This window comes from Salmo salar, chromosome ssa04, assembly GCF_905237065.1.
Source record: "Salmo salar chromosome ssa04, Ssal_v3.1, whole genome shotgun sequence".
NCBI lineage: Eukaryota > Metazoa > Chordata > Actinopteri > Salmoniformes > Salmonidae > Salmo > Salmo salar.
The window spans coordinates 79670284-79696769 of NC_059445.1; the positions used below are offsets into that span (position 1 = coordinate 79670284).

The window sequence follows — 26486 nt, forward strand, 5'->3', positions numbered from 1 at the left end:
GTGCTGTGCGACCTGTAATTTTCATCTAGGAGGAAAAACAAGAGTCAGCATAGAGCCCTGATGTAGAGCAAAACATTCTCTAATGACTGGAAACAGAGATGAGATTTGTTTCATAAGTGTTAATCAACAATGTAATCCTATCATTGGTATTGATAAACATATTAACATCACTAAAATGTTAATAAATGTATCATTGTAGGTGCATGTATGAATGAGTCACTGTTATGTATTGAATTCAATATTTTTTCTTGAAGTTTCAACCAATTTGACTGGAGTAACAGATTTGGAGTTTTATGCCACGTCACTATACTGGTCTGCAATAACTCTATGTTCTGTGGGGTAAGTAAGTAGTTTTTTAGTGGGTTTAAATGTATAAAAAATGTTTTACCAGTACCACTTGGATACAGTGAGCGATGTTAAACAAAGGCTCTTAAACATCATAAAATAACCATCTGGGCTACCTATAACTACATGGATGCTTTGTGACGTTCTCCATACATTTGTGTTCCTCTGTATTTGCATTAGTTTGCTTTTGATGGGCACAGGTGTTTTGTATAGAATGCTTTAGAATACTGGTAATTTTTCATAAAGAACTGAAAGTATAATAATATTGAGATTTTCTTAGCTATGGAGACATATATGCTATGAAGATCCCGGAGGTTATGGTTGCCTCACTGGTGATGGTGGTTGGTTTATTTGCCTTCATTGGAGTCATCGCGACAGGAATGAGCTCCATCATTAGCAATCTGGATGCCCGGAGAGGAAGGTTCTGCCATCGAATGGAGTCCATTTGTCTTCATATGGTATATCTCAACACCCATTGACATAATTTAGTGATAATGCCCGAGAAGACGGTTTTTGGAGGATATATTGGCACGTGTGTTGTTAGGGCAAACCCTGTCAATATGTCCTCCAAACACCGGTTTCCAGGGCATTATCACTTTTATACAACGGGTTACCAACATATTCAAATAATGATTGACATATTTTCATTAAAAATAAATGTTATTTTGATTACTATTTTATCCTTCCACAAGATATAGTCCCGACACAAATCTAGGGTTGCTACCCAAGCCTGCTGGTCGTTCGTTCTATTGGTTCGGTTGCTAGAGACGCGACCCAGGTGTTCAGTCTTTTTGTTATGTATCTTTGGCAGTCGTTCTAAGTGTTCCATTGCCATACTGGCTGGCACCGTTCTTATCCCTTACTTGCTGGCTAGCCAACTACAGCTAACTTACAGTCACGCCAAAAAGTGCAGCCAGAATAACAGCAAAGTGGATTCATTTTCATTTGTTTAAGCTGGTTTCTAAAGACATTTATTTGGATACATCCATAATAATGAGCTAATGAGGCGTGATTTCACCTGGCATAGAAAATGTGTTCACTCATCAGGACAGAGGAGCTAGCCAACAACACAGCTAACACAGTCACTTCAAACTGAAGCTGGAAAGGCTGCAAACTAGCTGCAATACATTTTGTTTTATCTTTTTTCAATTGACATTTCTTTGTATATATCCATAAAAAATTATGCCAGCAGATTAATGATTTCGTCTGGCTGAGAAACACTAAATGTTAGTCTAAAAGACATGTGAGATAATGTCTATATGCTTTTTATAGTGGAGATCAAGTTAATAAATTGCTTGGCTGGGCTGATGAGACAGTGGATAGGCATTTTAACGTCATAGATTTAACCGATGGTAACTTGTGGAATAGACACAGGCTAGAATGCAGTTTGAACCAATCTGCATTCAGGATTGGACCTACCCGTTGTATAAAAAATTAATAATCGTGATAAAAACAACAGCTTTTCTTTGTCTTTTTCCAGAAACAAATGGGATTGCCAGAGGAAGTTCAAACATGGGTGCATAAATATTACTATTATCTGTGGACGCATCGCAAAGGCAGTATAATCGCTGGCCTACTGGATGACCTTCCTTTTGCTCTACATTCAGAAATATCTGCTGCTTGTTACAAACCTCTGATGAAAAAGGTAAGATTTGTTTTAATGTGTACCTTGGTTTGTTCAGCCATGTATGATCCTTATAGTACTAAGATAAAGTCAAAGGCTTGAACTGTTGAGACAATGAGTATTCAATGTTTTGTATTCTCTTTCAGACAACCCTGTTTCATGATACCGGAGATGGCTTCAAAAGAGCTTTGTCACTTAAATTCAACACCTACACATACAGTCCTGGACAAATTTTGGCAAAGCCTGGAGAAATCAATCAAAATGCATACTACATTGAACATGGAGTGGTACAGGTACATTTAGTTTAGTCTTTGAATATCAGCAGTCATCACTTTGATGCCATCATAATGAATAATAGTTTTTCATTAAACATGATTAAACTAGTTAGTACAAAACTTTAATCGATCATCCAAATCTTTACCAAACTAAAGTGAAAATGTATAGACCTATGCTGTAAACATTGAGTGTCCAACCAAATTTAGATCTCCATATTTCAAAATGAGTTCATTCGAAAATTGCTTTCGTTTACAAATTATTATGCCCTCCTTACAGGTATTAGGAGATAATCATTGTGACAAAGTTGCCCGTTTGCTGCCTGGATCGTTAATTGGAGAGGTATGGCAAAGAGCATCACGTCTGTTTTGATATTTTGAAATGTTTATAAAAACAATATGTGTTTGTAAGCTATTCCATGGGCTTATGCATCATGTATGTGTAAAATATGATTATTGTCCTTCAAGGCTTATCTGATGTACAGAATTCCGAGAAACACTACGATTTGTGCAGCAACATTGTGTGAAATTTGTGTGTTGGAACGCAGTGATCTTCTTGCATTGTTTGCGGATTACCCAGAAGGTAGGTATCGTTTTTTTAAATCACATTTTGATAGAACATATTGTTTAATGTAGTGTACATCCCTTGAAATCTGTTCTTTGAAATCTGTATTTTCTGTGACATTACAAATAAATACTGTCATATTGCAAAATAAAATATCTTCAACAGCTGGTTTGAAGATAGCAAGAACAGCTCAGAAACGGCTGCATAATGTTAGGCATCCTATTAGGGAAGCCTTTGCTCTAGGAGTGGCATCGAACCCCCAGAATGTGGTTTTTCAGAAGGATTTAAGTGTAAATCTGTTGGTAAGTATGAGTTCTGTCACAAGCCATTTCATCCAGTGTTCATGCTTCAGCAATGTACAGTACCAGTCAAAAGTTTGGACACACCTACTTATTCAAGGTTTTTTCTTTATTTTAACTATTTTCTACATTGTAGAATAATAGTGAAGATGTCAAAACCATGAAATAACACATATAGAATCATATAGTAATGTTGATGTTATTCTTTCATTTTACTAGGCAAGTCAGTTAAGAACAAATTCTTATTTTCAATAATGGCCTAGGAGTAGTGGGTTAACTGCCTTGTTCAGGGGCAGAACGACAGATTTTTGCCTTGTCAGCTCAGGGTTTTGATCTTGCAACCTTGCAGTTACAAGTCCAACGCTCTAACCACTAGGCTACCTGCCGCCGCTTAATAACACAGACCCCAAAGCAAATCAGGGGGAGGTAAATAGGGTTATTCAAAGAGGATAAACCATAGATGTTATGCTGAGATGTAGATGATAGATGGTCGTTCCTTCCCTGTCCTCAGTGATTGTCCTCAGTGGTTCTCTCCAGTGGTTCTCTCCAGTGGTTCTCTCCAGTGGTTCTCTCCACAGAACAAAGGGACAGAATGTAGTTTTATAGCCCAGCCCTAGCCTGTGATTGACCAATTACAATTCCTTGCAATAAAACTGTGCCAATAGCAAAATAACAAGTATCCTATTTCAGGTTGGACCAATGAGCACGTGCCACACATAGCTATAGGTTCAGGACTAACATTCCTAACAGATGTTGAACTGAAAACCAACTATTTCCATTGATAATTCCCTATTGACCATTAGTACTCTATTGCCCTCTTGTCCTCTGCGTTGTGTATTTATTTTTTAGATATTCTTACAGTAACCAAAAAAATGTTAAACAAATCAAAATCCATTTTGTATTTTATATTCTTCAAAGCAGCCATCCTTTGCCTTGATGACAGCTTTGCACGCTCTTGGCATTCTCTCAACCAGCTTCACCTGGAATGCTTTTCCAACAGTCTTGAAGGACTTTCCACATATGCTGAGCACTTGTTGGCTGCTTTTCCTTCACTCTGCTGTCCAACTCATCCCAAACCATCTTAATTGGGTTGAGGTCGGGTGATTGTGGAGGCCAGGTCATCTGATGACGCACTCCATCACTCTCCTTATTGATCAAATAGCCCTTACACAGCCTGGAGGTGTGTTGGGTCATTGTCCTGTTGAAAAACAAATGATAGTCCCACTAAGCGCAAACCAGATGGGATGGAGTATCGCTGCAGAATGCTGTGGCAGCCATGCTGGTTAAGTGTGCTTTGAATTCTAAATAAATCACGGACAGTGTCACCAGCAAAGCACCTCTATGCTTATTTGAGTTGTTCTTGCCATAATATGGACTTGGTCTTTTACCAAATAGGGCTATCTTCTGTTTACCACCCCTACCTTGGCACAACACAACTGATTGGCTCAAACACATTAAGAAGGAAATTCCACAAATTACCTTTTAACAAGGCACACCTGTTAATTGAAATGCATTCCAGGTGACTACCTCGTGAAGGTGGTTGAGAGAATGCCAAGAGTGTGCAAAGCTGTCATCAAGGCAAAGGGTGGCTACTTTGAAGAATTTCAAATATAAAATATATTTACATTTGTTTAACACTTTGGTTGCTACATGATTCCATATGTGTTATTTCATAGTTTTGATGTCTTCACTATTCTACAATGTAGAAAATTGTAAAAATAAAGAAAAACCCTGGAATGAGTAGGTGTGGCAAACCTTTGACTGGTACTGTACGTCTTTTTGAGGAAAATAGACTTGGCGTGATGTTATTGTATTAACAACTAATTATTTTCCTTTTCAGCCAAGGGATCAGAAGATTTTTACATTGTTTATGGAATATCTTGCAAACCACTCCCACAATGTCTCTTCATCAGTTAAAACATCTACAGATGTGAAAAGGGTAGGTTAGATGAACGAAGCAAATTGCTCAGAAATAAGAGAACATTTATTTAATTGTACAGTTGAAGTCGGAAGTTTACATACACTTAGGTTGGAGTCAATAAAACTAGTTTTTTCAACCACTCCACACATTTCTTGTTAACAAACTATAGTTTTGGCAAGTCAGTTAGGACATCTACTTTGACACAAGTAATTTTCCCAACAATTGTTTACAGACAGATTATTTCACTTATAATTCACTGTATCACAATTCCAGTGGGTCAGAAGTTTACATACACTAAGTTGACTGTGCCTTTAAACAGCTTGGAATATTCCAGAAAATTATGTCATGGCTTTAGAAGCTTCTGATACACTAATTGACATAATTTGAGTCAATTGGAGGTGTACCTGTGGATGTATTTCAAGGCCTACCTTCAAACTCAGTGACTCTTTGCTTGACATCATGGGAAAATCCAAAGAAATCAGCCAAGACCTCAGAAAAAAAAATTGGAGACCTCCACAAGTCTGGTTCATCCTTGGGAGCAATTTCCAAACGCCTGAAGGTACCACGTTCATCTGTACAAAAAATAGTATGCAAGTATAAACACCATGGGACCATGCGGCCTTCATACCGCTCAGGAAGGAGACGTGTTCTGTCTCCTAGAGATGAACGTACTTTGGTGCGAAAAGTGCAATCAATCCCAGAACAACAGCAAAGGACCTTGTGAAGATGCTGGAGGAAACAGGTACAAAAGTATCTATATCTACAGTAAAACGAGTCCTATATCGACATAACCTGAAAGGCCGCTCAGCAAGGAAGAAGCCACTGCTCCAAAACCGTCATAAAAAAGCCAGACTACGGTTTGCAACTGCACATGGGGACAAAGATTGTTCTTTTTGGAGAAATGTCCTCTGGTCTGATGAAACAAAAATAGAACTGTTTGGCCATAATGACCATCGTTGTGTTTGGAGATAAAGGGGGATGCTTTCAAGCCGTAGAACACATCCCAACCGTGAAGTACTGGGGTGGCAGCATCATGTTGTGGGGGTGCTTTGCTGCAGGAGGGACTGGTGCACTTCACAAAATAGATGGCATCATGAGGAAGGAAAATTATGTGGGTATATTGAATCAACATCTCAAGACATCAGTCAGGAAGTTAAAGCTTGGTTGCAAATGGGTCTTCCAAATGGACAATGACCCCAAGCATACTTCCAAAGTTGTGTCAAAATGACTTGAGGACAACAAAGTCAAGGTATTGGAGTGGCCATCACAAAGCCCTGACATCAATCCTATAGAAAATTTGTGGGCAGAACTGAAAAAGCATGTGCGAGCAAGGAGGCCTAAAAACCTGACTCCATTACAGCAGCTCTGTCAAGAGGAATGGGCCAAAATTCACCCAATTTATTGTGGGAAGCTTGTGGAAGGCTACCCAAAACGTTTGACCCAAGTTAAACGATTTAATGGCAATGCTACCAAATACTAATTGAGTGTATGCAAACTTCTGACCCACTGGGAATTTGATGAAAGAAATTAAAGCTGAAATGAATCATTCTCTCTGTTATTCTGACATTTCACATTCTTAAAATAAAGTTGTAATCCTAACTGACCTAAGACAGGGAATTTTTACTAAGATTAAATGTCAGGAATTGTGAAAAACAGAGTTTAAATATATTTGGCTAAGGTGTTGTAAACTTCCTACTTCAACTGTATATCCTTCTATGAGATCTTAATATCTAGATTTTTTTTGTTCCCAGTCTGTTTGGATGAGAACTATTCGACCAGATGGCATTTTTGCTCAGAAGTGGGAGGTTTTTATGTTTTGGTGTATCACCATTTCAATTTTTATTGAAACATGGGTACTTTTTTTCACCAACAACCTAGACACAAAGGGTGAGTCGTGTTGGAATTGTTCAATGACCTGATTTTCCAGACCACCACTAGAACAACTGTAAACTCTTTTGTTGGAAGAAATGCATCCACCACTAAAGGTTAGCGAGTCCTTAATCTAAAATGAATCGATCACTGACATTTTATTTGTGTTTTTTTTTATTTTTATGGCTTTACAGGTTTTTACAATGAAGGATGGGGTGCGCTCTATCTTATAATCAGCTCATTGGTTGATGTTTTTGCCATTATCGACATATTTGTGAACCTCCGCACAGAAGTTTTTACAAAAGATGGTAATGTGTTGGTCTTCGTTGTTTTATAGAAATTATTTGATAGGTTTGATACTGATGCCATTTCAGTGAATAGAAACACGCATGCTAATTGTGGTTTATTTTCTCTGTTAACAAAGGCTATCAAGCTGACATAATGGGTATTTTTGACAACTATCGAAAATCTTGGAATCTGTATTATGACGTCCTGGCTGTTTTCCCTTTGGACTTGTTCTCTTTTACAACAAGTGGAGAAGCACATTGGAGAGTTTTAGGCTATATCCGAGGGAATCGTCTTATTTGGATTCGGAAGGTAACAAGTTTAATGTCTCATAGTTTTTATGACCATGTAGGTCATTGTGTGGCTGAACCTGAACACAAATGTTCTTACATTCCAGGTTTGTTTGTTTTTCAACAAAAAAGAAAATGACATGGATAAGAACCTGTTTGAGCTAAGAACGGCTAAATGTCTTTTCCTCATGATTTTCTCGGTGCACTGCTGCTCTGGAGTAATGTATCTCACAGGCTGCAAGGACTTCAGGTAATATTACAACCTTTTAGAAAAAAAAGACAATGGGTTGGAAGTGTTAATAAATTCTGTTTCAATTGATGTTTAGACAAATATTACATTTTTCCATAGGTGTGATGAAGAGTCATGGGCCTGGAACACAGGACTGAAAGCCAGCCATAGCAACTTGTACCATTATATGATTTCCATTTATTGGACCACAACAAGCATGACAACCATTGGTAAGATTAAGTCCACCCTGCTCAGTAAGTACAACAGTACAGTGCCTTAAACGTTTCATAACTGAATATTTCTTTCTCAGGATATGGTGACATTGTTCCCAGCACTATGAAAGAGCGACTTACTGCTGTGTTTGTTTGCTTCATTGGCTTGTTTGTCTTTAACTATATCATCAGTCAAGTCTATGCCACATTGGCCAGTCAGAATGCTGCCAGGTAAATATTTTTTACTTTTGTGTGTTTTTTAATCGTGAGTGTGTATTGATGTGCATTGGTTTATAACTCCTAAGCAAGACTATCTTTTCTCCAGGGTTACATTTCAGAATCTCCTCTCAGCTATGACCAACTTCATGGAAAGCCATGACCTTAGTTTATCTCTTCAAACAAGGGTCACTGAGTATATGAGTCTTCTTTGGTCAAAGTACCAGTAAGTTTGTTTTTAAGTTTTTCAAATATATCTCATAGGCCATTCCTTTCATTAGACCAAATATGTATTATTATTTTTATGTTTCAGGGGTCAAGCATACCCAGGAGGCCAATTTTTAATGCATGACTTGCCAATCGAACTTCAACAGATTGTCCTGATGAAAGAGAGAGGGAGGTTCTTGTCAAAGGTATCCATATTTGTTTTGTACAGTATGTACCTGTATGCTGATAAAGACAGTCATATCAAATATTTTGTAGTTAGGAAGAAAAACACATTGCAGACTGTTTATAAAGGAAATCGATTTTTCATACAGCTTTAACATAATTTACAATCACAACAGGGATGACGCTATTATGTTTTTCAGTCATTTATGAGCCCATCAGTTATTTATTCTTTCATTGCAACCATCATGCATTTTATACAGCATAATTAACCTATGTTTAAATGAAATTATTCAACAGATTCCTTATTTCGAGCAAGCTGGACAAGCGTTCATTCGGGATGTCGCATCAACCTCAGTCATGTATTTCTTTCCCAGAGGGGAGATCATCCAGTACAGTGAAACTATTACCAGAGAACTATTTTGCATTCGAAAAGGGACTTGCCAGGTTTGTATGAAAGAGTTATGCTTGAGTTAATAATGTGTATTCACATTATACATTTACTCCCCCCCACCACCATTTGTTTTTGTTTTTACAAGTAAATCCTTTGATTTGATTTTCAAGATTCTAAGTGATGACTTGTCTGAAATTGTTGGACTCTACGGTGAAGGAATGTATTTCGGGGAGGTAATATTTGCAAAGACATTTCCTCAAGCAAGGTTTTGATTGACTACTTTTATTCATATTTGGAATGTTACATTGAATACTCGTTGGATCTAATTTCAGGCTGGATTTTTGTTTGGAAAACAAGCTACAATGACCGTCCGTGCAAAGACTCATTGTGAGATATTAGTGATCGATTTTGACAAAATGAAATCTGTTCTGGAGAGATACCCGGTCATTGAAAGGTACATCTATTTTAACACTTGGAGCTCTAGTTTCGTCATGTAAAAACTGGAGCAATGGCATTTCCAAGCCCTAAAGCCAGGTTCGGTAATTGACCTGTCTTATATCAGCTCAGTTGTGCTCAGTTGGGAGGGTAGACATATTTAAGGTATGTCCTTAAAAACATGATCCAAAGTGCTAATTTCAGGCAGCGGTGATAGGGATTTTAAGACCAACCAAAAGCTGGTTTTAGCGGTAACGCAGGTGGTTATGGCAAGCATTTTGAAGGCGGAAACAGCCTATCAGCCGTAACGCACACTGCCCATATTGCGCCTGGAACAAGAGTAGCCTTTATACTTCGTATTTAGAAACATAAAAAATACATGTTTCTTCCCATTTCGTTTATTTGGTTAAAAACCAAGCATAACCTCCACTGCTCTCAATGAAGGCTTTTTTTTGTCCTGCCCAATGCAAAAGCGAAGTAGTTAAGACTGTCGATAAGGGTTTGGCTCCTGAGACCGTTTGGAAATAAATCTTAATCACCTAAACTTTATTAATATATCAAGTTTGAGAGGAGTAAAACAGTGAGCTGATATTCGCTTTTTATCTATACATTGTAGGCAGACCCACATTATTTTAGCCATGCAGGTCCCGTTTTGGACGTGCTTAAAACACTCAATGATGTAGGCTACGTGTCCATAAGCCATTTAACAAACCATAACGGACTAACATTGGAATTGGAGTTGATTCCAAGGCAATACATAAAAGACCGTAAACACATTACATTACATTTACATTACATTTAAGTCATTTAGCAGACGCTCTTATCCAGAGCGACTTACAAAATGGTGCATTCACCTTATGATATCCAGTGGAACAACCACTTTACAATAGTGCATCTAAATATTTTAAGGGGGGGGTTAGAAGGATTACTTTATCCTATCCTAGGTATTCCTTAAAGAGGTGGGGTTTCAGGTGTCTCCGGAAGGTGGTGATTGACTCCGCTGTCCTGGCGTCGTGAGGGAGCTTGTTCCACCATTGGGGTGCCAGAGCAGCGAACAGTTTTGACTGGGCTGAGCGGGAACTGTGCTTCCTCAGAGGTAGGGGGGCCAGCAGGCCAGTGGTGGATGAACGCAGTGCCCTTGTTTGGGTGTAGGGCCTGATCAGAGCCTGAAGGTATGGAGGTGCCGTTCCCTTCACAGCTCCGTAGGCAATCACCATGGTCTTGTAGCGGATGCGAGCTTCAACTGGAAGCCAGTGGAGAGAGCGGAGGAGCGGGGTGACGTGAGAGAACTTGGGAAGGTTGAACACCAGACGGGCTGCGGCGTTCTGGATGAGTTGTAGGGGTTTAATGGCACAGGCCGGGAGCCCAGCCAACAGCGAGTTGCAGTAATCCAGACGGGAGATGACAAGTGCCTGGATTAGGACCTGCGCCGCTTCCTGTGTGAGGCAGGGTCGTACTCTGAAGCAACTTGAAGCAACCACATATTCTGCCATCGATCATGTTCCGATTGACCAGTGAGAGGCCAAGCCTCGACACACCCACAGCTTGTTTATTCATCAAAACCCAGCGCTTTTGCATCAACTCCAGCAAGTGCGCCTATAAATGTGATAGTTAAAATAGCACAAATATTTCAGACACACCCCTGAACCTATAGCACTACCGCCTACGCTTAGATTTACTATTGTGTTAAATAGAGTCCATAATATTCATTGTCATATGAATTGTCAAATGTCATAAGAGATTTCCTGTTAAAATGTTTATGCACAAACGTTCTAAATGTCATATACTGGTAGAGAAACAGAGATTGAGTGAATTATATAATGCAGATCATGATTTCTGATATTGTTTCCTTCTAGCCAAATTACAGAATTGCAATCAACACCAGAGTATTACCACACTTTACTGCAAAGAGTTGAAGAAATTATGAAGTCTGAGGAACAGGATGATGACACACTAAAGAAGAAAGATGCCTCGTTGACATATCAAGGTCGTCGATATGCCAAGAAGTCAAAGTGTTGTAAGTTTTCCCTTCACCATGTCTGCATACAATATGTGCCTCTTATTCAATTACTAGGAAAAACTAAACATACAACGGATTGTAGATATTGAGGACTTTGGAAACTTCCCAATCTATGCTGGAGCAGAGGAAGAAACTGTTGAGGAAAAACTTCTGAAACTGAGCAAAACCAAACTGATACCTCCCACACCAAGGTATGCAGACAACTGCTCAGGCTTGTGAAACTTGTCACTGTCAAACCATCCACATTTCATAATAAAAACCACAATATAATGAGCATTTACATAAACATTTACATCTAGTTTGTTTTTTTGCTCCAAGAGACAAATTACACTGCATTCGGAAAAGTATTCAGACCCCCTGATTTTTTCCCACATTTTGTTACGTTACAGCCTTATTCTAAAATTGATGAAATAAATAAAAAAAATCTTCATCAATCTACACACAATACCCCATAATGACATGGCGAAAACAGGTTGTTAGAAATGTACATAAGTATTCAGACCCTTTGCTATGAAATTCGAAATTGAGCTCAGGTGCATCCTGTTTGCATTGATCATCTTTGAGATGTTTCTACAACTTGATTGTAGTCCACCTGTGGTAAATTAAATTGATTGGACATGATTTGGAAAGGCACACATCTGTCAATATAAGGTCCCACAGTTGACAGTGCATGTCAGAGCAAAAAACAAGCCATGGGGTCGAAGGAATTGTCTGTAGAGCTCCGAGACAGGACTGTGTCGAGGCACAGATCTGGGGAATGGTACCTAAACATTTCTGCAGCATTGAAGGTCCCCAAGAACATAGTGGCCTCCATCATTCTTAAATGGAAGAAGTTTGGAACCACCAAGACTCTTCCTAGAGCTGGCTGACCTGCCAAACTGAGCAATCGTGGGAGAACGGCTATGGTCAGGGAGGTGACTAAGAACCCAATGGTCACTCTGACAGAGCTCCAGTGTTCCTCTGTGGAGATGGGAGAATCTTACAGAACGACAACCATCTCTGCAGCACTCAACCAATCAGGCCTTTATGATAGAGTGGCCATTTGGAAGCCACTCCTCAGTAAAGGGCACATGACAGCACAGTTGGAGTTTGCCGAAAGGCACCTAAATACTCTCAGACCATGATAAACAATATTCTCTGGTCTGATGAAACCAAGATTGAACACTTTGGCCTGAATGCCAAGCGTCACATCTGGAAGAAACCTGGCACCATCCCTACGGTGAAGCATGGTGGTGGCAGCAACATGCTGTGGGGATGTTTTTCAGCGGCAGGGACTGGGAGACTAGTCAGGATCGAGGGAAAGATGAACGGAGCAAAGTACAGAGAGATCCTTGATGAAAACCTGCTCTCAGACTGGGGCGAAGGTTCACCTTCCAACAGGACAACGACCCTAATCACACAGCCAAGACAACACAGAAGTGGCTTCGGGACAAGTTTCTGAATGTCCATGAGTGGCCCAGCCGGAGCCCGGACTTGAAACCGATCGAACATCTCTGGAGAGACTTGAAATAGCTGTGCAGCGACACTCCCCATCCAACCTGACAGAGCTTGAGAGGATCTGCAGAGATGAATGGGAGAAATTCCCCAAATACAGGTGTGCTAAGCTTGTTGCGTCATACCCAGGAAGACTTGAGGCTGTAATCGCTGCCAAACATACGTAAACAAAGTACTGAGTAAAGGGTCTGAATACTTATGTAAATGTTATGTTTCAGATTTCTTTTTTTTTATACATTTGCAAAAAAATTCTATAAAACTGCTTTTGCTTTGTCATTATGAGATATTGTGTGTAGATTGATGAGGAAAATAAATATTTAATACATTTTGAAATAAGGCTGTAACCTAACTAAATTTGGAAAAAGTCAAGGGGTCTGAATACTTTCCGAATGCACTGAATGTCTGTAACAAATTAATCAAATCAAATTGTATTTGTCACGTGCGCCGAAACGTGATATGCTTACTTACAAGCCCTTAACCCACAATGCAGTTCAGGAAATATAGGTAATCAAATATTTACTAAATAAACGAAAGTAAATTAAAAATAGTGTGAGAAGTTATTCAAGTATCAACCTCTCTTTTTTTTTAACTGCGCAAGAGAGATTAGCAGAGTTTTTCTTCAGATCCTGTCCTTCAGTGTATATAATGCTTAATGTTTCATTGAGACAAACTGACAGACAGTGTGTTCTAAATGACTTGAAATAATAACATGTTATGGGACTTAATGACAGTGTAATGAAGGGTGCTATAAACTATGACACTGCTCTGTAATGAAAATGTTTTTTTTTTCTTCTAGATATAGGGGTGCCATTTTGCCTAACAATCCACTGTACATCCGATGGGAATGTTTCCGATTTGTTTTGGCCATAACGGTCAGCATCAATAGCTCTCTTCTTTTTGCTTTTCTCCACTACAAAAAGGAACTCTGGATTTTGTCATACATTCTGGGCCTTTTTTGCTGGATTGACATGTATATCCGTTTGCATGTTGCTTTTTACAAGGACAGTCTCAGAGTGGACACGCTAGAAACGGCAAAACACTATGTGAAGACAAGCTTTCTAATAGATCTCATCAGCTGTTTTCCCTGGGAAGTTATTGGCTGGATGGTGGTTTCCCCTTTTGATGAGAATGGATTTTACTCCAACAATGAAGCGCTGCACCTATATGCATATCTCAGAGCCCCACATCTTCTCCAGTTATATCGGATTCCTCTTGCATTTTCATTCTGGCAATCAGGGATTGCAACCGAAAAGACGATTGTCACATTTGCTAAATTCTTTCTGTATTGCGTCCTTTTTCTTCACTTCAGCACTTGCATCGTTTTTGCAATTGTATGCCCTCCAGCAGACTTGTTTGGTGACACAACCAATTACTTATTGCCTATGATAAAGCACAACTGTTCATCACAATCCTGGGTGTATCACATGGACTACACTTTTAACGTAGTGTATGGTAGGTTCTAACTCAACTAGTTTGTTTTACTGCTACTATTGTTGTACTACTATCTTAACCATATACAGTACCAGTCAAAAGTTTGGACACAGAATGCCAAGAGTGTACAAAGCTGTCATCAAGGCAAAGGGTGGCGACTTTGAAGAATATATTTAGATTTGTTTAACACTTTTTTGGTTACTACGTGATTCTATATGTGTTATTTCATAGGTTTGATGTCTTCATTATTATTCTACAATGTAGAAAATAGTACAAATAAAGAAAAACCCTTGAATGAGTAGGTGTGTCCAAGCTTTTGACTGGTACTGTATAATATCATTAAATTACACTACAACATAAGTTACCAAAAATATTTTTTTTATGGAAAGTGTGTAACTTACTTGAGAACTTTGTATTGTCATGGAAAACTCTTCTTCCCCTCAGAAACGGCCACCTTCACAGAACTGTATTCCATAAGTTTATACTTTGCAACTGCAACTCTCAGTGGTGTAGGCTATGGTGATATACATCCTTATCTAACCTCTATGGTAAGGTTATTCAAATTACAAACAGTTTTTAGGATCAATGAAGTCATAAACAACTCAAGATTACAGCAATATATATTTTTTTAAAGCTACTGTAAAAGGTTTATACGGTTATTATTAAATGTACAGTATTTGAAAGTAATTGTATTGTTTGGTTTTTTTGTGTCTTTGCAGAAAATTACCATGGTCTTCATAATGGTGTCTGGAGCATTGTATTGTGGTTATGTGGCTGGTACATTTGCTGCTATGTTAGCCAATGCAGATGCTACAAGGGCAGCTTTTACTGAGAAAAAGGAAAGCATACAACTATTCTTGAAGGTAAGGTTTTTATTTTTGTTGATGTGATATTGTTTGTGGCAACATCTGTTGCTTACCTGTTGTATGTTTGAGGTCTCATTATGTGCAATTCTCTGCCTTAGAGTCAGAACATTACAGGGGATCTATATCACAATACTGTGAACTTCTATGCTTTCAAATGGATAAGAACGAAAGGAATAGACCAAGACACACTGTTTGAGTATTTGCCATCATCTCTGCTCGGAGATATATCTACCATTATCTACTCTGACCTTATTGCAAAGGTACATTTATCAATTGATATATTTATCAGCTTAGACTACCTTGATTTAATGTTGTGACTAAAGTAAATATACCGATATACACTTGTATTATTGTTTAATTTTAGGCATTTGGACTTGATATCAAGAGGAAGCAGCGAAGGAACTCAGTGGCACAACATTTATCCCCACTCGAGAGAACATTATCTGGAAAGCTTGATGTAAAATAATTTATACTTTTTCCAGCTCATAAATCTTTTCTTCAAATCTTTTCTTCAAAATGTATTCTGGAAGATAAGTTTATTTTTGTTCTGCCAACTCTACAGGGACCTTTTTTTCACCAAATACTGAGGAAAGAGAGTGTGGACCAATTGGAAACAGATGGAGGATTCATTCGGTTACTAGCTAGACAGATTCGACCGTGCCTTTACAGAGCTAATGACCTGATATGCAAAAGAAATGACTTTGGATCTGAGGTGTGGCACACAGCCCTGCTGTGTTAAGGTTTCTATTTTCTATGACAGCAGGTCTCTATCCTAATGACAGAAAGGGTGTACATGAGAATGTTGCTGTTGCTCTCTTCACCATTTTTGTTATTACTAACTTTTTTTTTTCTTAGATGTATTTCATTGAAAAGGGAGAAGTAGAAGTCTTGTCACAGGACGAGCTGACTGTTATCATCAAACTGAATGCGGAACAATACTTTGGAGAAGGAAGCCTTCTGTTTGCAGAACCTCGTGCAACCACAATAAGGCATGATACTTTTGATGACGTAAAGCATCATTTTCTCTCATTTAAACAAAATGATGTGTCTCTGATTAAGTACATTTCAGATTGTAGCATTGTATATGTCTTGTAACAAACTGTATTATACTGTTTTCTTGTGCATCCCAGGGCTGCCACAAATTGTGATCTGTATGTCCTCTCCAAGAAAAGCCTTGATGAAACTGTCAAATACTATCCAGACATTTGCAAACAGATAAAGAAAGCTGCAGAAACTAAACGTGAACAGCTACTGCAAAGAACAATGGACATGTCAAAAGTTCAGAAGAATGTTTCAGCAACTGACATACTTATGAATGACACAGGATGTAAGTTGGCTGGCATTACTTCTGAAATGTTGCTATATTCATGTGTTGATGAAATAGAAAGTCCGGCAAAAGCAAATCTATGTAACTTTTATAAATATTGTATTTATACTGAGGCACCTTACCACACATTTTTTAACTGCCCCACAATTTTTTTTTGGTGCCAACATTGCTTTAAAAAAATATATCTTTCAAATTATAGGAAAAAGCTTGGCTTAGCTCTTTGGTGTAGTATTGCTGCAGCAAACATATTTATTATAATTGTAGCTTTTATGGGTTGCACCATTTATACATGAGCCATTTGTTTCTTCCATCAGATATAAAGCTTTACAAGCAATGCATGGCAGAAGAGGAAAATAAAGCAAAGTTTAAAGACTTCCCATTTCATGTCCGAATTAAGACAAGCATCACTCAATTCTTGATCAGTTTTCTGTTGAACGTCATCAGAATCCACAACACAACAATCAATCCGGAGAGCACAGTACGTGTTGTGTATCAGTACACATCTTGCCTTCTGATCATCATTCTGTTTTGGGCGATAACATATATGGTAGGTGGTACGCATTGTTCTCGGAATTAGAATTCGTCCATTAGTGGAGTTCCGCCTATTGTATTATTGACCTCAAGGTAAAATATCAGTCAAATATAATAATAATAGGTATGAATATTCGTGTTGGGACACTTGAGTTGTAAGTAGTATAAGAAAATATGAATCATTGATTTCCCTTAATTGCAGCCATCTGTGTTCGATCTTGACCGAGGCATCTTTTTGTTGACAATGATTATCGAATACATTCAAATGATTGAGGTGAGAGTCGCAGCTCACGAATTTGTCAGTAATCTAAATAACCACCTTAGGGTCCTTTCAGTCTGTTGATACATTGTGTTTCCATAAATTGTAATGTACACTACACCCACCTTTTTGTTTTAACCTTGTTGTATTAAGCCTGCCTCAATATGCAAATATCCTTCAGAACGGATTTGTTTTTCGGTCTATGCGTGTGATTACATAGACAATGTTATTTTTCTTTCAGATCATTTTGAAATTTCATATTTGCTTCTATGATGAAAGTGGATCATACATCTCAGACTACAGATCTGTGTCACTGAGCTATATGACGAGGAAAGTGGGATACATTTATGATGTCATATGCTCATTCCCATATGCGTTTACAATTTTGCACCTCATGAATCAAGTGTCACCGACAGCATTTCTGCCCATAATAGTATATGTTCGCACTTTTCATCTACTCCGGATTCTGACTGTACTTGTCTTCATGCACAAGGAGGAGCAATCCATCATAACTAAGTATATGCACTATGTTTTTGTTAAATTTAGAATGTTCTCAATGCTGTTTTTACCAGTATGTGTTTAAACAGTTGTGTGATACAATTTCCCACTGTCAAGTTGTTGTTGATTGGTGTTATCGCCAGTCTTTTGCCTCTAATCTATTTTCTCTTCTCTTCTTTTACATTGACAGCTTGCTTGCCTTACGAATCATCAAGTACTTGGTCCATGCAATCCTGTTTGTCCACTGTACCGCAGTTTTATTTCTTTTATTTGCTTTGTATGGTGGCTTTAATTCGTGGGTTGTCAAGACAGGTAAGGTCAGCTAAAATGGATAATGCATGATGAATGATTAAATTCGTTTTGGTAATGAAAATAAATAAATGAATATAATGAATGTATTAATTACAATACATTATACTTTTGACAGGGCTTTTAGTATAACATATGCAACATTTCAGAGTTTCTAAATATGTAAACACTAGATGTATATGTGTTGTTTTAATGTTTTGTTTTTACAGAAGTGTTTTACCTCCCTGATATTTACACCTACTCCGTATATTGGACTTTAGCAACTTACACAACAACAGGCTATGGTGATATCCGTGCAGTGACATACAGAGAAATGTTATTCTCCATTTTGATAATGATTCTTTCCAAGATGCAAGTCAGTTATAATATGGGACTTCTCTCATCCACTCAAACAAACAAGCAATCTCTTCAAGTGGCGTATGAAGAGAAGCTGCAGGTATTAACAAAATACTCAGACTAGAATTTAAGGAACTGTTTCATGCAGGTATTAACAAAAATACTCAGAATATAATTTAACAAACTTTTTCATAGTCAACTTTTGATTTATTGCCATTCAGTCTTCAAAAGCAGAAAATGAGGTACTGTTGCGAGAGAACTATGAATTTGATTGACTCATTATCTTTCTCTTCCCATTTTAATGCAGGCAGTCCAAAACTACATGATGGATGAAAACATTCCATCAGCGCTGAAAAATCGCGTAATCCGATTCTACAATTACCGATGGACACGCACCAAAGGAATAGATTCAGAAGAATTGTTCAAAGATACACCTCATTGTATGAAAGTTGAAATTTTCTCAAGGTAACTAGCAAGCCATCAATACTAATCTCTGCAACTGCTTAGTGATGAAATGTTAAACTGTTACATACTGTACCAAACTACTGCTTCATTTGACGAATGATGTGTATGTACAAAGACCATGTAGCATGGGATTATAAAGCCCTGTATTATTTTCTCACCGTTTTAGAATAAGCGTGAATCTACTGAAGAAAAATCAGCTCTTCACTCACCTCTCAGAAACATTCCTGCGACACTTGGCAACGAAAATGTTGTTGAAAAGCTACACCTCTGGTAAATATCACGGGCTGAATACTAACTTGAAATTCACCTGCATAACTTCACATTTTGCGCTAGTAATCTGCAGGGTGTATGGTCGGCCCATTTAATTTTCTATGGACTTCATTAACTAAGATTCTGCACCTAACCACTTCTGAGTAATCTGACAGTGTGTACATTACCACATGAGTTATTCACAAGTATTGTGAGTGGGGAACAGTGTATACTTTTCGGTGTACATGTTGAAATGCGATCTCTTCTAGGGGAATACATCAGTAGAAGGGGAGACTCTGGCCGTGGCATGATGCTGATCCTGATCGGTAAGGTGAAACTTTGCTCGTGGAGAACTGGAAAAGAGGCCATTGAGTATCTTACCACTGGAGCCGCCTTGGGAGTTGACATGCTGCTGAAATCCAAGTTGTGTAGATACACTGCCGTTGCTGATAACTATGTGGATATATTTTTCCTGTCGAAAGAGCACTTTGAAGAAGTTGGGTCGTATTACCCAGATGTCATGAATAAGCTGCTGAAGAGAGCCTCGAACGTTATCAACATGTACTAACTGACTAGGTACACCCTTTCCCTGCTAAGGTATACAGGCTGGTCACAATATTGATCAATAGCAGGAAAGATCAAATGTGAACTCCTTTGTAATTCTGTTTACAGTTTTTTTTTTGTGACCAAAGATGACTTGTTGACTGAAAAAAACATTGTCTCGGTAAATGTACTATTATAGAATATATATTTATATCCGTCTAAGTAAAGAATCTAGATGTATAGAAATAATTGACCAAATAAATGTGTCCCAACTGTTTTAAATATGCACGAACCCAATGTGAATAAAGTGTACTTATTGTTTAACTGGATTGCTTCAATATATATTCATTGAAGTAAATTAATGAAGAATGACTTAAGTGTTTTTAACTCTTTATTTGCCTGAAAAAACAGCACTCCGGAACTATGGCCCTTAGGAAAGTAGGGGTGATGGGAGCATTTGTAGTTCTCTTCTTGAACAGCAGAGGGCCCAATTGATTCATACAAGTTACACTAGCCACGTGTGCCTTTTTGTTTGTAGAGGTCATTTCAATGTTCTGCTCTTAGAACCTATAGCCAGCACCTAGATGATCTAGTTTGTCATGCATTTTAATGGTTAAATAAAGGTTAAATAAATAAAACAAATTGTGTGATTTCCTGCCAATAATCTCCAGATTCCATAAACATAACATTGCAGTGAATTACAATTTTTTTTTGCCATTTCAATAGGCATTTTTAATTTCACATCTCTGGATGAAGCATGGACATTCGAAAAGAAATACATATTCTGTACATTTACCATTTGTTTATCAGTATAATGTATTGTCAACTATATTGTACTTCATCTCCACAGGACAGTCCACAAAAATAAAGATAAACTTGATATCTTCTTACACTGAACAGAAATATAAACGCATCATGTAAAGTGTTGGTCCCATGTTTCATGAGCTGAAATAAAAGATCCAATAAATGTTCCATATTCACAAAAAGCTTATTTCTCTTAAATTTTGACCACAAATTAGTTTACATTCCTGTTTGTGAGCATTTCTCCTTTGCCAAAATAATCCATCCACCTGACAGGTGTGGCCTATCAAGAAAGTTGATTAAACAACATGATCATTACACAGGTGCACTTTGTGCTGGGGACAATAAAAGGTCACCCTAAAATGTGCAGTTTTGTAAGACAACACAATGCCACCGATGTCTCAAGTTTTGAGGGAGTGTGCAATTGGCATGCTGACTGCAGGAATGTCAACCAGAGCTGTTGCCAGAGAATTGAATGTTAATTTCTCTACCATAAGCTGCCTCCAACGTCGTTTTAGAGAATTTGGCAGTACGTCCAACCGGCCTCACAACCCCAAACCATGTGCAACCATGCCAGCCCAGGACCTCCACATCCGGCTTCTTCACCTGCGGAATCGTCTGAGACCAGCCACCCCGACAGCTGAAGAAACTGGGTTTTCACAACTGAAGAATATCTGCGCAAAATGTAAGAAACCGTCTCAGGGAAGCTCATCTGTGTGCTCGTCGTCCTCACCAGGGTCTTGACCTGACTGCAGTTCGGCATCGTAATCGACTTCAGTGGGCAAATGCTCACCTTCGATGTCCACTGGAATGATAGAGAAGCGTGCTCTTCACGGATTAATCCTGGTTTCAACTATACCTGGTTTCAACTGTACCGGGCAAATGGCAGACAGCGTGTACAGAGTGTGAACGGAGTGCCCCATGGTGGTGGTGGGGTTATGGTATGGGAAGGCATAAGCTATGGACAACGAACACAATTGCATTTTATCGATGGCAATTTGAATGCACAGAGATTCCGTGACGAGATCCTGAGGCCCATTGTCATGTCATTCATCCACCGCCATCACCTCATGTTTCAGCATGATAATGCATGGCCCCATGTCGCAAGAATCATTACACAATTCCTAGAAGCTGAAAATGTCCCAGTTCTTCCATGGCCTGCATACTCACCAGACTTGTCAGCAATTGAGCATGTTTGGGATGCTCTGGATTGACGTGTACAACAGCGTGTTCAGTTCCCGGCAATATCCAGCAACTTGATCAACAGCTTGATCAACTCAATACGAAGGAGATTTTCGCACTGCATGAGGCAAATGAGGCAGCAGGTAGCCTAGTGTTTAGAGCGTTGGACTAGTAACTGAAAGGTTGCAAGATTGAATCCCAGAGCTGACAAGGTGAAAATCTGTTGTTCTGCCCCCTGAACAAGGCAGTTAACCCACTGTTCCTAGGCTGTCATTGTAAATAAGAATTTGTTCTTAACTGACTTGCCTAGTTAAATAAAGGTTAAAAAAAATATTAAAATGGTGGTCACACCAGATACTTACGTTTTTTTTATGGTATCTGTGACCAACAGATTCATATCTGTATTCCCAGTCATCATGTGAAATCCATAGATTAGGGCCTAATCAATTTGATTAAATTGACTGTAACTCAGTTAAATCTTTGAAATTGTTGCATGTTGCATTTATTTTTTTAGTTCAGTGTAAATTGATCTGTTCTTGACATTACTGAGGCTATTTCACTTCAAAGACTTTATATTTCATAATGATCATGACTGGTAAAGGATTTCAAGGAAAAATGCTGGCTGGGAGAAAGAAAGACCATATCAGCAGAGAAAGGCTACATTGTGATGCTGCCATTGATGTGTGCTCTGGTTGATCTCTTAGCTTCTGAGTTGGGGTTTCCTACTCAGTCATCCACAGAACAGAATAAGATTGAATAAGATAAATTGTTGCAGTTGCTAGGCTATATATTATCGCTGCAAATGGGTTGGTCAATTGAACAGGCCTATTTTTTATTTGTTTAGAATCAAAAAGAATAGGCCATAATTGGGCCAAGGAGTTGTAAACATGTTATCTGGAGTTGTAAACATGTTATCTGGATTTGTAAACATGTTATCTGGATTTGTAAACATGTTATCTTAAGTTGTAAACATGTTATCTGGAGTTGTAAACATGTTATCTGGAGTTGTAAACATGTTATCTGGATTTGTAAACATGTTATCTGGATTTGTAAACATATTATCTGGAGTGGTAAACATGTTATCTGGAGTTGTAAGCATATTATCTGGATTTGTAAACATGTTATCTGGATTTGTAAACATATTATCTGGAGTGGTAAACATGTTATCTGGAGTTGTAAACATATTATCTGGATTTGTAGCCGCTGTAAGGTTCAGCAATAGATGGTATGCTGGCTGACCAGTTTGTCCTACCCCGCCCAACTCCTCCACATTTTACCCATCAGTCACCCAACCTGACATTTCAGATCCATGTTGTTAGATCCCAACAGGGACTGGCGTACCCATTTACTATACATAATTGGCCCTGCAGGCTGATTGGCGCCCTGTCACTTTCAGACAATCCCCAAACATGACTAGAGTAAACTGGGCTATATCAAAGCTACAACTTTGAGCGCCTGGGGGGGTTGTTTGTGTGGGTATGTGGAATTCATTAGAGAATGAACCAGCACCTCAGTTTAATTCAGATTCTGCATCAAATGCATTGAGCAGCTAATAGTCATACTAAAGCCTAGGGCTGCATTTAAAGGTTTTAAGGATGACAATTATTTAATACTTCATTGCGTAAAAATGTATTTAAGGAGTGACAGGCGGCTGCCATGTCTCATCCCGTAGCATGAACTAGTTTGGAATGATTACCTGCATGTTTTATGTCACATAACAAGCACTCGCCCACAGGGTATTACAACTTTAGAAGAGATGCTGATAGAACATGTAAATGTGATCAAGTCACAATACATTGTCTAAAAGACATACAGTATATCGGGCTCCCGAGTGGTGCAGTGGTCTTCCACGCTGCATCTCAGTACAAGATGCATCACTGCAGTACCTGGTTTGAATCCAGGCAGTATCACAACCGGCTGTGATTGGGAGTCCCGTAGGGCGGTGCACAATTGTCCCAGCGTTGGCCGGGGTAGGCCGTCATTATAAATAAGAATTTGTTCTTAACTGACTTGCTTGGTTAAATGTAAAAAATATAACTTATCACACAAGGCATGTTGCTGTGTATAGAAAACGTTTTAGCACATGGGGCCCTTATGTTTAGAGGTAACATTACTTCAGCGGATGTGTAGATGGTAGAGACATTTATCATATCTTGGATCACACATAAAGTTACTCTTCATCCCCTGATACTTTCAAAGTCCACTGAATGCAAGGAATAGTTAGGGCTCTTTATTGTGATGTAAAATGAAATGAAATTATACAGACTTGTAGAAGTGTTTTATTTCATTCATATTTCAGGATTGGGTGCATCTACGTAATAATTCAACGGAACACATAACACAGGCTACTATTCTGCCTTGATTTTCACTATGCTGTCTGATTTCCCCCAACATACTGAGGAATGAAAACTGATGCAATTGCAGGTTAATTATGGGGAGTTTGTGACAATTATTTATTTGGAAATCTGCCATTAACAATAACACATCAGGTTTTTCTTCAGGCTTATTTATGCTCGTTGGAGACTCTAATAAAGTAAGACACATGCATCCAGATCCATTTCACTGCTTTATTGATTCAAGCTGATAAAAAAATAAAAACAGGATTCCTATCACATGAGGACACATCCACATGACACAACAAACAAGAACCCAATACAGCCTCACAGACAAGCATTACAGTAGGCTCATGTTCACTGGAAGACACGAAACAGGGTGTACCATTATGGTGAGCAACACAGTAGACGTGGTAATACTGCTGCTCTCACCATTCAAATTAGATCACCCAAAGGAAGCAGAGAATCTTTACACACCGAGTGTGTGTTTGTGGAGATGGGGGATGAGTCATGATTAATCTGATCCTTCCATCCCATTTGTTCCACCTTAACCTTTCCAACTGGTTTCTCTTGTTTCTTTCTCTTCACAACGGCTCACATTGTCCCAGAGTCACACAAACACATACAAGCACACACTCACATGCATCTTTGCTTTTCAACCATAGTTCTCACTGATGAAGTGTTTCGCTTCTTTGAACCATTCCAGGCTAGTATGAGATAACTGACAGATCACCCTGAACACATCTTTTATTGGATGCTAATGACAAACAAAATAGTTTGTTTTGTTGACCTCAACTCAAGCTTACTATCAACAGAGACAGTGACAGTTCACATGAGATCACATGCGCCAAATGCAACAGATTTCGACCTTACAGTGAAATGCTTACTTACAAGCCCTTAACCAACAATGCAGTTTAACGAAAAATACCTAAAAAAAAAGAAATAAAAGTTACAAGTAATTAAAGATTAGCAGTAAAAAAAACATTAGCGAGACTATATACATGGGGTACCGGTACAGAGTCAATGTGTGGGGGCACCAGTTAGTCGAGGTAATTTAAATAATATGTACTTGTAGGTAGAGTTATTAAAGTGACTATGCATAGATAATAAACAGAGAGTAGCAGCGGTGTAAAAGAGGGGAGGGGGGTGGGATGGGGGGGGGCAATGCAAACAGTCTGGGTAGCCATTTGATTAGATGTTCAGGTGTCTTACAGCTTGGGGGTAGAAGCTGTTTAGAAGCCTCTTGGACCTAGACTTGGCGCTCCGGAACCGCTTGCCATGCGGTAGCAGAGAGAACAGTCTATGACTGGGGTGGCTGGAGTCTTTGACAATTTTTAGGGCCTTCCTCTGACACCGCCTGGTATAGAGGTGCTGGATGGCAGGAAGCTTGGCCCCAGTGATATACTGGGCCGTACGCACTACCCTCTGTAGTGACTTGCGGTCGGACGGCGGAGCAGTTGCCATACCAGGGAGTGATGCAACCGGTCAGGATGCTCTCGATGGTGCAGCTGTAGAAACGTTTGAGGATCTGAGGACCCATGCCAAATCTTTTCAGTTTCCTGAGGGGGAATAGGTTTTGTCGTGCCCTCTTCATGACTGTCTTGGTGTGTTTGGACCATGTTAGTTTGTTGGTGATGTGGACACCAAGGAACTTGAAACTCTCAACCTGCTCCACTACAGCCCCGTTGATGAGAATGGGGGCGTGCTCGGTCCTCCTTTTCCTGTAGTCCACAACAATGTCCTTTGTCTTGATCACGTTGAGGGAAAGGTTGTTGTCCTGGCACCACACGGCCAGGTCTCTGACCTCCTCCCTATAGGCTGTCTCGTCGTTGTCGGTGATCAGGCCTACCACCGTTGTGTCATCGGAAAACTTAATGAGGGTGGCCATGCAGTCATGAGTGAACAGGGAGTACAGGAGGGGAATGAGCATGCACCCCTGAGGGGCCCCCGTGTTGAGGATCAGTGTGGCGGATGTGTTGTTACCTACCCTTACCACCTGTAGGTGGCCCGTCAGGAAGTCCAGGATCCAGTTGCAGAGGGAGGTGTTTAGTCCCAGGATCCTTAGCTTAGTGATGAGGTTTGAGGGCACTATAGTTTTGAACGCTGAGCTGTAGTCAATGAATAACATTTTCACATAGGTGTTCCTTTTGTCCTGGTGGGAAAGGGCAGTGTGGAGTGCAATAGAGCTTGCATCATCTGTGGATCTTTTTGGGTGGTATGCAAATTGGAGTGGGTCTAGGGTTTCTGGGATAATGATGTTGATGTGAGCCATGACCAGCCTTTCAAAGCACTTCATGGCTACAGACATGAGTGCTACGGGTCGGTAGTCATTTAGGCAGGTTACCTTAGTGTTCTAGGGGACAGGGACTATGGTGGTCTGCTTGAAACATGTTGGTATTACAGACTCAGATAGGGAGAGTTTGAAAAGGTGAGTGAAGACACTTGCCAGTTGGTCAGCGCATGCTCGGAGTACACGTCCTGGTAATCCGTCTGGCCCTG

General features: G+C 39.2%; 1 protein-coding gene across 3 annotated transcripts in view; it reads left to right on the forward strand.

Annotated features, from left to right (window-relative positions):
* Positions 1–20309, forward strand: part of cngk (cyclic nucleotide-gated potassium channel) — a 31370-nt gene extending 11061 nt beyond the window's left edge. For 2 of the 3 annotated variants that reach the window (XM_014198125.2, XM_014198126.2), the window contains exons 6-42: positions 255–339; positions 626–803; positions 1826–1990; positions 2116–2262; positions 2522–2584; positions 2710–2824; positions 2972–3108; positions 4946–5044; positions 6778–6913; positions 7090–7203; positions 7320–7492; positions 7578–7720; positions 7820–7929; positions 8010–8142; positions 8237–8353; positions 8441–8540; positions 8815–8961; positions 9079–9141; positions 9241–9362; positions 11200–11360; positions 11446–11554; positions 13654–14309; positions 14733–14836; positions 15008–15151; positions 15253–15414; positions 15519–15611; positions 15717–15866; positions 16010–16143; positions 16285–16481; positions 16796–17028; positions 17215–17286; positions 17513–17787; positions 17960–18081; positions 18288–18514; positions 18722–18879; positions 19046–19149; positions 19398–20309. In XM_014198125.2, coding sequence (XP_014053600.2) covers positions 255–339; positions 626–803; positions 1826–1990; positions 2116–2262; positions 2522–2584; positions 2710–2824; positions 2972–3108; positions 4946–5044; positions 6778–6913; positions 7090–7203; positions 7320–7492; positions 7578–7720; positions 7820–7929; positions 8010–8142; positions 8237–8353; positions 8441–8540; positions 8815–8961; positions 9079–9141; positions 9241–9362; positions 11200–11360; positions 11446–11554; positions 13654–14309; positions 14733–14836; positions 15008–15151; positions 15253–15414; positions 15519–15611; positions 15717–15866; positions 16010–16143; positions 16285–16481; positions 16796–17028; positions 17215–17286; positions 17513–17787; positions 17960–18081; positions 18288–18514; positions 18722–18879; positions 19046–19149; positions 19398–19696 — 5747 coding nt within the window. In that variant the 3' untranslated portion in view covers positions 19697–20309. Of the gene's footprint in view, positions 1–254; positions 340–625; positions 804–1825; positions 1991–2115; positions 2263–2521; positions 2585–2709; positions 2825–2971; positions 3109–4945; positions 5045–6777; positions 6914–7089; positions 7204–7319; positions 7493–7577; positions 7721–7819; positions 7930–8009; positions 8143–8236; positions 8354–8440; positions 8541–8814; positions 8962–9078; positions 9142–9240; positions 9363–11199; positions 11361–11445; positions 11555–13653; positions 14310–14732; positions 14837–15007; positions 15152–15252; positions 15415–15518; positions 15612–15716; positions 15867–16009; positions 16144–16284; positions 16482–16795; positions 17029–17214; positions 17287–17512; positions 17788–17959; positions 18082–18287; positions 18515–18721; positions 18880–19045; positions 19150–19397 lie in introns of those variants that run through there. The other variant, XR_001328531.2, reaches the window with a different exon arrangement.
* Positions 20310–26486: the final 6177 nt, after the last annotated feature.